General features: G+C 49.2%; 1 protein-coding gene across 1 annotated transcript; it reads right to left on the minus strand.

The window, feature by feature from the left end:
• Window positions 1–7,454: 7,454 nt before the first annotated feature.
• On the minus strand, window positions 7,455–11,254 carry INHBB (inhibin subunit beta B; the record flags this gene model as incomplete). The annotated part of the gene is made up of 2 exons (XM_084288983.1): window positions 10,750–11,254; window positions 7,455–8,230 (listed from the first exon to the last, which is right to left on the minus strand). The coding sequence occupies exons 1-2, from the start codon at window positions 11,150–11,152 to the stop codon at window positions 7,455–7,457; spliced, it is 1,179 nt and encodes a 392-aa protein (XP_084145109.1). The 5' UTR covers window positions 11,153–11,254.
• Between the last annotated feature and the right edge of the window lie 476 nt (window positions 11,255–11,730).

Genomic DNA, 11,730 nt, shown 5'->3' on the forward strand with positions numbered 1-11,730 from the left:
ACTGTTCCCTTAGTGATTCCACCACTGTGGTGTGCTGCTAATATAAACAGTCAGCTTGATTTCTGTGTGCCTATCTCATGGCAAATACGAGACACCTGGCACAGAGGCTTAGCGGGATCTACAAGGCCCAGGGGCCACCCAGCAGCTCCTGATGTAGGCAGCACAGCCCATACAGGACACATGAACAGGGTGCTGTGATATTCTGTCTATTTCTCAGTTTTGACAGCAGCACTGGGGACTCCTAGCAGCTGCCCTAAAGGCAGCCTCAAGGTTGCTGTGAACTGTGCTAAAGACCAAGCCAGCTTCTGAACAATTTCAAAACACGGGTTGAGCAAAAGTGGTTTGCTGCGCTCTCTTGGATGTGGAGCTGGCTGGAGCACAGCCACATCTGAGCACAGGCTGCCTTCTCTTCTGCTATCACAAGGGCACCTACCCACCCTGTACATAATGCAAGAAGGGTGCAGTACTCAAAAAAAAAATAAAATAAAATAAATCAAGAAATCTGCTCAAAATAGCAATTAGTTACATTACCTTTGATCCATTAGCAGGATCCCCAAAATTTTAATAGAGATATTAACCTGGTAGAAGGTGATTCACTTGGAGAAAGCCTTACATTTTGTGTGTGTTTACACACAAAATGCGTACTCACCCGTGCAAACGTGCCACCCAGATCAAGCCAAGCATACACAATACATAAGACATAAATAAATACTTATGAATCACCAATAACCACCTCATAAATTACACGGCCTTACAAAGTATCACTGCTAGAGATAATTCACACAATTGGATACAAAACACACATATACGACTCTCATTAAGACAGATAAGGACTGTTTGTTTCCTTTCACAAGAGCCTGAGGCCTTAATTTACTAAGGTGCCAAACTATTATTATTTTTTTTAAAGCTTGTAGCCCCACAGCTGTGGGTCAGTTCCAAAATCAGACCTAGCAATGAGCCATAAGAGACCAAACAACTGCAAACGCAGTGAGCAGAAGACAGGACAAAAGGGTCCAGAAGTCCAGGAGCCCCCAGTCTGCTCCAGTTCCCAGAAGCAGCAGCCAGCAGTTTCCAGGCAGTATTTACATCCCTTTATCCTTAACAGATGGCACTTCAGCATCTACCTCTCCTACCTGTTCCCACTGCAACACCTAGGACCAGCTCCCACTTCGCACAAACCAGGACCAAAGCTCCAGCTGCAGGAGAGCGCAGCAACAGCAGCACTCCATAGCTCACAGCAAACTCTTCTGCAGGACAAACACGAGCTGCTCTCCTCCATCTGACACAGCACAGAGGGACAAGAACAACCCTGCAGCCTCAGCCTAGGCAAAACCTAAATGCCACTTTGGTACCACTTGACTGATACAGCCCAAACACTGCATGTTTGTTTTGCTGACACGAAGGTTTAAGTTTGCTCCCCAGCCACATCTTCTTTCCTCTTGGATACAATAGTCATCTTCATAGCACTTATTATAACATATTGCAGCAATAATGTGCAATTATCCTCAAAAACAAAGCAAAAGCTCAAGATAAAAATAACAGGCACTGAACACACTTACCAGCTGGGAGAAGACAACATGACTGCAGTCTACCACAGCGCAGCCATTTTAGGGACGCAGCTGCATCTTCCAGTCTGATTTCAAAGGCTGGTCTGCAGGAGGACAAGCTGGGAGGTGGGCTCTCTCCAAGAGAAGGCAGTGGCCAGGCTCAGCTGTGACTGCCCTGGCTCTGTGGAGATCTTGTGAGGTAGAGACAAGCCTCAGGTGTGGGTCTGGGTGCTTTGCAGCTAGGTTCAGTGATTGCATTTGGGCTAGGCAAGAGCTTGAAATGCTTGGCACCTGTGAGAGGTCATCCCTTCATTAGGACTATTAGGTGCCCAGCAACCACAGCTCTCGTTCTGGGTCCTCCTTTCTAGCAGTGTGTGACCTAGGGAAATCAATACACCTCTTGGGTTTTCTTCTTGATCTCTTTTTTTGTTTTGTTGGATATCTCTACTTTAACACTGCCCACAGCAGACTCCTTCAGTGTCAAGTTTATTACTAGGCTCTAACTCTTCCTTTCCCATGCTTTTACAACAGTGTATCATAAAAACAAATGATAGTAGAGGAAAAAAAAAAAAATCCAGCACCAAAATGAGAGAGTCTGTGAACTGAAGTAGGGACTTCAAATTCTCAGCAGCAGATCATCAACATGGTGAAACTGACTAAGTGTAAGGAAGCTGTACGTACATCTGATGTCTCTGACGGTTTCACAGATCTCTCAGGTTATACAGCATCTGTGTACAAACTTGGCATCTCTGCTTTGTACAAGGAAGACTGGTTAGAGCTGCACACATTGAAGGAGGGCCTCTGTTGAATAGTATTGGCCAAATCAGATTAAAAACCCAATATCTATGATGAAGGCTGCAAGCTGCCTGCTCAGAGAGGTTCCACTGATGTGAACCAGAAGTTCCTTGCATGTGGTCAGGCCCTAAATTTGATACTGGAATTTAAAAACAAATTAAGATTCCCATGTAATATTGACTTTTTTTTTTTTTTTTAGTATAAGATTTTACAGCATGGAATGCTATATGCAGTGGTTACATGAGTCCAAGTAATTGTACCAATTATATAATTTGATATAATTGCACTAATTACATAAACACATAATAATGAAATATAAGTTATTCCAAGAGCTAAACTGGAAGAACATTAAAGAGCCTAAATCTGCTCCCACTTATTCTAGTACAAATCAGAAACAATTCCCCTGAAATCAATGAAGTTACCAAAATAAAATTGGTCCCTATCATTACAAGAAGCCAGGTAAATGCAACTTTTGGTTCAAGGGCACTGACTGTGCAAGCAAATGAAAGCTACTGTGTTATTCTGTACTGAAAGAGTTTGCTAATTCCTGGCCAAATTCCAGTGTATGCAGGGAGAGTCTCCTTGTGTTTATGAGCAGGTGAGTTGTCTTTACCTCATATTCTGTGTCTGTCATGCAGTATCAGTGGCCTTTGCTAAGTCTTTTAGCTGCTGATTCTAAAGTTAAAAATGGATTTTTTTTAGAAATACTGAGAATGAGTTAGGCCTGATCAGGATTTCAGGAAAACCAGGTTCATGTGTGTCCTTAGCTGTGTTGTTGCCTGAATTAAATTTGCAGACCTTAGGGGAGTTTCTGCAGACTGACACCAGTATTAACAGAAAGAGACTTTCCTCTTAGACAAATATTTATATTCCTGATCCATTTCACAAAATGCTTTTCAATGCTTTTCACACTAGAAACCAATCCAAACATAAAAATATTATTAAGAAGGATTCATTCAGTGAGGGGTTTCCCTCTTCTCCCATGGCAGGGGGAATGCTGTAGTTAATTTCAGTTGTTGACTTCATCTCTCACAAGTAGCAAAGCAAAGGACATGAGACCTGGCAGTTTTGGAGCAGGTGTCTGTTATGTGTAGAAATACATGATGTATGCAGAGTTAATCCACCGAGTGCTCTGTTGCACCACATCGTGACAGTCACCCCGTTCACACAGCCCTCATTAACACCAGTGGGAGTTCCAGGCACCAGCACGGGGGTTTTGCCTGTGCTAGAATATTTTAGAGGACAGAAATTCTCCAGCTCCAGAGATTGATTCCACTCCACAAAATAGTACAATGACTTAGCATTTACGGGACCAAACTCAAAGTCTATAAGACACAAGAGAGAGACAGCGATTCACCTCAGAGAGGGGGGTATGGACCTCACCCAGATGATTTTTTAGTTACAGTGCCTAATGCAGCACAAGGCAAAGAAACTGGATGTTCTATTTTATAAGGCTAGGAATTGGAGACAGGAAAATAAAACCCCAAAATTTCAAAAAGCAATCATCAAGGTTGGGCATCTAATTTTTCAGCTTGCCTAATTTCAGAAATGCAGGAGGTGGCGGCTGCAAAAAGTGGGGTTCCTGCAGCCCCTTGCAAAAAGCTAGCAAGAGCAGCAGCCTTGCCACATCCCTGAAAAATCAAGCCCAAACATTCTCAGACTGGCTGCCCCAAATTAAGACCTTTTTAATTTTATTTCATTTCAGCCTTAGAAACCTGTGTGTCGGGTTGCTGTCAGCAGTAGGAGTCAGGAACACGTCGCTCGTACACTGTGCTCAGAGCAGCAGGTGATTCCACACCTCAGAAAACCCAGAGAGTGTTGCATCCAGATCAGTTTCCAGAGACTGCTTTACATAAAATAAAAGGACCTAGGAACCTGGACTATGATCCAGCCCCCTGAGGTGTTGCCCCCACAACATATAGATTTATGCTCTCCTTTGCATTTCTACATCTGCCCCACGAACCGTAGCTTCACACAGAGGGGCGGGGACAGCAGGAGAAGAAAGCTGTGAAACTTTTTGCCAAGAAAAGGGGGTTTTTATGCTGTCCTCTGTGAAATTGTTCAGGATCCCAGGCTTGCCTGCGGGTTAGCAGTGGGATGCAGGATGCAGACTGCTCCCTGCTCCTGGCCAGCCCCAGCTCGCAGCCATTTGGGCTGCTGGCAGCTCCCCAGGCCAGGGGGTCCCCATCCCACCCCCAAACACCCTGTCCTCCTCGTGGTGGAGCACACAAGTCCCCATGTCTGACACAGGGCCTGTATTCAACCCCAGAAACCAACCACCTTGCAGTGGGAACGAAGCCTAAACAGGCTCAGCCTGTGGAGCCCTGCACTGAAGAGATTTCTCCAGTACATCCCACTTCTAGAAGTGTGTCCCACTCTTATTGACAAAGGCTGGCTATGGCAGGGGGCGGGCAGAGCTGTGCTTGAATTTGAACTGTAACCAGAACCCGTCATTAGCTGCACGAACCTGCTTCTTCAACACTTTCCAGGTCTCGGGGTCAGAGCTAACGTTTGCTAAGTCAACAGCAGTCCTTCTGTCAGCATCAGCTGGCACTGGGTCGGGCCTGCGGGAGGAAGGATCCATCTGCGGAGGTCAACAAAATCGATACCTGGATACAAGCGCAGCTGACAAGGATTTCTGCGAGTGCTTGTCAACATTTTTTTGGTTCTGTTAGCAAAGAGGACATGTTTTACTCAAAAAAACCTCTCCCGGGTGGCAGTGAATTGGAAAAATAAAAAGTCCATCGGTGTTAGCGCTGACCTGTTTTTCCTGGAAGTGCTTTCCACCTTACTTCTCACTTCTGGTGAGCGTGCAGGGAGTGACCCCGGCGAGAAGCCGCATTCCTACACAGCGGGTGAACCAGGAACTCGCTCCCAGCCAGCAGCAGGTATGCGGAACGCTGCCCTGCCCGCACGGCGGCTCCGCTGAGCCCCACAGACCCTCACCGGGGCAGGCAGCGAGAAGCAGATGCTTGCTTACAAGTGCAGGCAGCAATAAAGCGAGAGCACAGCGCTTCAGGACAGCAGCTGAGCTCTCAGGCACAGCTTTCTGCAGTGACTAATACGACTACGGTCTAACGCGACAGTTCGCTGCCTGCACCTGCGTTCAGTCCCGAAAGTAACTGAGCGTCTCCAGATGTTACACACTGCACTAAATAATAATAATAATAATAAAAAAGCACATTCGTTTTTCAATCTTTTTTTTATTATTATTTATTTAAACTGTACACAAATGTAAAATACTTCAACAGCAAATCTAAGTGAAATTTGTTTGGTTTAAATTATTATGGAACAGAACCTAAAAGGAACTTTATTAAATAAACATAAAAATTGGATTTAAAGGATGCACATATTGTAATGTATTCTACAATAGTCATTTTTTTCACTCTACTTTCCATGTGCGTATGGTATAGAAAAGACACTGAATAGAACAAACAGAATCCATTTTGTACCCTGAAACAATTGGTAGGCCTCGTGAGGGATTGCTCAGTATGACTACATGATATATGATGGCTTTGCCATCTCATAAAAATTATAACTAATATGTTGGCCTCTTTGGTTCCAAAATTTATGTATAATACATTTAACTGTATTCATTTTTTGCTGCTATAAAAATAACATTTTTTTCAAATGGCAGTTTTTTGACTAATCATGCAACTAAATCAGTGCAAACATTAAAAGCAATCATTCGCTTTAAAAAAGAAGCAAAAGATTTAATTTCAAGTATAAAAAAATATAAAAAAGTCATATCATAAGTCCAGTTTTGTCTAGTATGGGTCAACACTTTAAATTGCATAGCTCATGCGGCACCTGTTTACCTAGATAGTGAGCAAAGATAAGTGCACTATCAAGTACCACTTTTCAAGGCATTGAAATTTGCAAGTGCTATTATACGTGCATTCAAGCAGTTTGCAAGTGCTATGCTGTATCATTATTTTCTGATCTTTATGGCCATCCTTGACACCTCCTGGTAAGGAAATTGAAAGCACTCTCCTCTCTTCTCCTTTCCAAGACTTGTTAAAATGTTCCTCGCCCATTATTAAATGCACTGCATTTTTTCAGAATGTCTCCACTGCATGACTGTCACTCCTCTTTAGGGTTCATTGGTTTAGCCGTGGTAGCGGTCACTTGCTTGCTTGCTCCCCACGTGGCGGGCCCTTGCCGAGTCCCCCGTTGAAAAACGCAGATTGCAACTTTGACTCTTTGCTCTCGGATCGCTGAGGGATGCTCACGGTCAACACAGGCCAGATACGGTGTCAAATCCCCTCCTCCGAGACACCACAGGTACAGCCATCCGCGGGATGCTAGTGGTCAGTTAAAGCATCGGACAATGCCAGCCCAGCTTGTGACTTCGCAACAGCCTGACATCGGAAATACAGCCGTTGCCTACGCGTCTGTCTCCTTCTCTCTCTCGGATGTCACCACACAATTCCTTACTGGAAGTGCTGTAGGGAGATACAGGTTTCTGTGATGCTTTTATTTAGATAAATTTAAATTAAGAGGAAGTGATCACCTACAAAGGCAGGTGTCCTGCAGCTTCCCGCTAGACCTAAGAGGTGACAGTCGACTTTTTTTTTTTCTCTTTTTTCTAAGTTTGGTCATTTTGACACCTGCGTGCAAGAATACGTCGTGCTCTCGCAGTCTGTGCTTTTGCCTGAGCAAAGGGAGCTCGTTTCGGTCTGACTTCGCCGGCAGGCGGGGAAACAGCTGCGCAGCCGTTCACTCGTACTGGCAGGCATTTAGGTACGTTGTCACTGGTCACTGACTTCCTGTGCTCATGTCCCTTTTCCAAGCTGCCTTGTGTCTGTGTCTGTGTGTGTGGGTGTCTGTGTGTGTACGAGACGTGTTTGTGTGCGTGCGCACGGTGTGTGTGTGTGTGTGTCTTTAAGATATCTCATAGCATTAACTTATAAGTGGTAGGATATATAAGTGTCCAAGATCCACAAACTGCCACTGTCCTGACACCAAAGTGAAATGATTTTTTTTTTCGTCAAACTTTTCCACAGTGACTTTTCAACACTGATGCCTGGATACACAGTGAAACTTCCTCCAACACCATCTCGTATGGGAATGTTCTCTCTCTCTCTCCCCCCCAAAAACACACACCTCAAATCAAGCACAACCACATTCTTCCACAATCATATTGGGAACGTCCCTTTTCACAATGTTGTATTCATCATCAAAGTACAGCATTGACATTGTGCTAAGTTTGGTTGGAATGCAACAGGAGTTCACGGTGCCCGGGTTCAGCCCCCGCATTCGGTACTGATTCACGACGGCGGTGTGAAAGGAGGAAGCCGACCCCGGGACGCCGGCCAAGTAGGCCGGGCAGCTCCCTTCACAGTAATTCCCATAGTAACCTGATGGTGCTATGATCCAGTCATTCCACCCAATGAGTCTAAAGTCAATGTAAAACTGTTGCCTGCAACATAGATTGGTCCTGCCATCACACTCCAGGCCTCTTTTCCGGATCCTGTGTTTGTTATCGGCGAGGCGGGCTTGCACCACTAAAAAAGGCCGGTGGGATTCCTCCCCGGGGTCCACATAAATTGGCAGCACTGAATACTCTTCACAGCCCTCACATTGAACATCCAAGTTCAGTCTCCTTTCTCCTCTCTCAAACAGAGCCTGGATCGCCTCTGTCATGGGAAAAGTGTGCCAACCACTTCTTTTGAGATCGACTTTCTTTTCAACCACATTCCACTTGTTGCTAGTGTCCGGGTCTTGGAAATAGACTTTGACTCTTACTTTTCGCCTGCTGCCTTTCTCTAAGACATATGGAAGCAGCTTCAAGTAAAGCCACAGGCTGGCTTGAACGACAAACAAGTTCTGGTTCCCTTCATTCGAGATGAAGAAATAGAGGCGGACTCTAGATGAGGCCAGATCGTCTGCAAGATAAGGAGAGATCAGCAAGATTAAGTCAAAAAGAAAATGTATCTTTTGTGTGATTCTGGATTCAGCGGCAACGCCAGAAGACAGCTGATCGAAAGAGCGACGAGGCTGCATCAGCCAGAAGGCATGCACTGAATCAGATATCCCAAATTCGTAATCGAAATTAATTGCAAAGGGACTTCCCGCAGCGACGTTCGTACCCAGGCTATAGCCGAACGCGTCAGATCCGCAGACACCGGTCAGGGCTCTCCAGAATACTGGATTTTTCCAGCCGGATAGCTGCAAGGACGCCGCAACAGTACCTTGAAAAGACCGGCGCTTGCGCTGCCCTATCTCGCCCGTTTAAGAATAGTTTTAACTTTCAGCCGCCGGCCGATTCTCACAGGAAGAGTCCTTTCAGTAACCACTGAAACATCAGTGCCAAACCGGGGATTTTGTTTCAATTTTCACATATTCTTGTCACAGTTTAGCAGAGCGGATTCTCGAGATGGGGGGGAAAATATTTCAGCAGTGTGCCTACTTGTCCAGCAGCTTACACTAACCCCCCTCTTAGTCGGGTACAATATCTGCCATTAATCATTCCCATCTCTGCTTTTTCCCCGTAACGATAAACTCACACCAAGGCGACCAAACGAAGCAGTTGCTCTCACTGCAACGCCATTACTGACTGCTCTCAATACACTTCTCAATAACACCAGAATTAAAGGAGCGAAATTATTGCAGAAAACCAAATGTCACCAAATGTCTGACATAACCCATTATTTGTAAACACGAGAGCCTACTGCATAAATTGTTTCAGAAATACCAGCGTCCCTGCTGCAAGCCCGTACTGTAAGTCCTACCCCAATTTGGCGTAGGTGATAAATGTGCAAGCTGGCCTTTACAGCGGGGACTGTAATTCTGGTCCTTGAATCGGAGGCTCCCCATCGCTATCTAAAATTATTGCTGGAAAGGCATTTTCTCATCCATCCTTATCTGTTTGACATCTTTCTGTACAGAGCCAAATGTAGATTTCTCTTCCTTTTCTTTTCTAAGAATCTTTATTATTTTTGTCAGTCTCTGAATGGGATTTTTTGCGTAGTCGGTGTCTTCATTTGTTACCCTGGGTGCCTTCCTAATGTGCCTGCAGGGCCCATTCGGCACCTTGTAAGATTTCAGGGACAAAAAAATTGCACTGTGCTTGTCTATGTTTTACACCGACTCAATTTCGGAAGTGTTACAAAAGCCAGTGGTTAATTGAAAACCAAATGGAAGCACAAGCCCACCCCAGATCTCCCATCAACAGCCTGACAGAAAATAATAACACCGCAAATGTACGCTGCGAAAACCTTCCGTACACTAGCAAATACACAACTTCTTCATAAACTGTGGTGACAGTGACAGAAAAAGAACAGTACGGTGTTGCTGCACCGATCCACATCACTTGTGTTGTACAAAATTGTGCGTGCCCATAAATTTTGTATGTGAATATAACAAGCAGATGTATAATGCAACAGATCCCATAGATACTGTAAATGTATATGCCTTTGGTAAGTGGGAGGGTAGATAAAGAAGATGAGTAGGCAGCATAGAGGCTAGAAAGAGATTTATTTTGTGGACAAATGATATATAGATGCCACGGGAAGATAGAGAGGGAGAAAAATGAAGTGAGTGAAAGAGCGATGAGGGAAAGGAGAGATGGGCAGATAGGCAGGAGACAGCTAATTTGCAGAGCGCTGCTGTTAGGGCCAGATGCGCAAAGTTCGCAGGCACAGCAGCTGCCTGGATAAACCGCTGGAAAGCTACGCCAGAGGGATTCGGGGACGTGTAAGCGCGATGGCTGCGCAGGACCGAGATGGCTGGTACCGAGGGGATGGATGGCACAGCGAGCGCGCGGACCGACGGACAGGGAGCAGACAGACACCGCCGGCAGCAGGCTGCGCGCAGCGGACAGACAAGGCCAACACCATGAATGAACGCTAAATAAATGGGAAAGGAACGGAAAAGGGCGGACAGGCAGATGCAAGTCTCAACAGACGGATGCACGCAGCGAAGCAGCTGAATGTGCAGGGCAGGCAAAGGAGGCGAGGGATGCAAGAGACGGAGCGGGACAGGCGGAGGAGGGAGGGACGGGGACAGCGGCAGGCAGCTGGAAGGACACCGGAGGGGGACACGGGGACACGGAGGGCGCAACCCGGAGGGGAGCCGGGGCATGGGGTACACACGGGAAGGACGGGACGGAGCGGAGGGCAGGGGTGAGGTGTGCGGGGAGGGAGGATGTGAAGGGGGACAGGAGGATGAGCCGGGTGGGCAGGTGTCTGTGGCAGGCAGGGGGACAAGTAGGGGGACAGGCAGGGGGACAGCAGGGCAAGGGAACAGGAAGGGGCTCAGGCATGGGGACAAGCAGTCAGGGGCTCGGGCAGGGGGACATGCAGGGGGGCCAGGCGGGCAGGGGGACATGCGGGGGGTCACGCAGGGGGACGGCCGGGCAGGGGCCAGGCGGGAGCGGCAGGGCCGAGGGCCGGGCGGCGCCCACCTGTCTCGGCGAAGCTGATGATCTCGGAGACGGGGTCGTGGGCCGGGGGCCCGGCGCTCGCCTGCCCGTCCAGGCTGGGGATCTCCACGCGGCCGTCCTCCCGCACCTTGCCGGCGTGCAGCTTGCGCAGCGCCGTGACCATGGCCGCCTTGGGCACGGCGTGCGTGATGTTGGGCCGGTCCCGCATCTGCAGCCGGCTCAGGATGTGCCTCTTGACCGCCTCCAGGAAATCCCCGTCCACCTTGCCCGGCTCCTCGGGCCGCCGGAAGCCGCAGGAGGTGCATGTGTCCTGCGGGGAGCCGCCGGCGGGGGCCGGCGGGGTCGGGGTGCCCGAGGCGCCCAGCAGGAGCAGCCCGCAGGCCAGCAGCGCGCCCAGCACCCCCCGGCGAGCCGCCCCGTCCATGGCGGAGGAGCGGGGGGCCGAGCTGGGGGCCGCCACCCGGAGCGCCGCAGGGAGCCCGTGTGCAGGCAGCGCCGCGCCGAGCTCCGAGCGCTCCGCGGCGCGGAGGGGGCGGTGGCAGCCGAGTGGGGGGCCGCAACCGCTCCGCGCAGGGGGGGGCCGGGGCCGGCGAGCGGAGGGAAGGGAAGGGAAGGAGGGAGGGGAAGGGAAGGAGGGAAGGAGGGGGCGCCCGGGGAACGGCGGCGTGTGCCGCCGGGGGGGAGGCTGCACACGCAGGCACCGAGGGCGAAGTTGGGGAGGGAGGGATGGAGGGAGGGGAAGGGGGGGGGGGAGAGGCTGGCGGTGCACCGAGAGCTCGGCTCTCCGACGGGGGAGGGGGGCGGCAGCAGGTGAGGGGGTGGCTGCGGAGCTCGGGGTGGGGGGGGAGAGGGGGGAGCGGGCCGGGGGTGCGAGGGGAGCCGGGGAGCTGGGGGAGGCGGCGCCGCGCTGCCCCGGGGCCCCGCGCCGCTTTCAGAGGGGCATCCCCGGGCGGCGCCGCGCCTGGTCCATCGCTCGCTTCGGCAGGTCCGGGCGGGCCGCGG

Source organism: Netta rufina, assembly GCF_964035555.1.
Source record: "Netta rufina genome assembly, chromosome: 6".
NCBI lineage: Eukaryota > Metazoa > Chordata > Aves > Anseriformes > Anatidae > Netta > Netta rufina.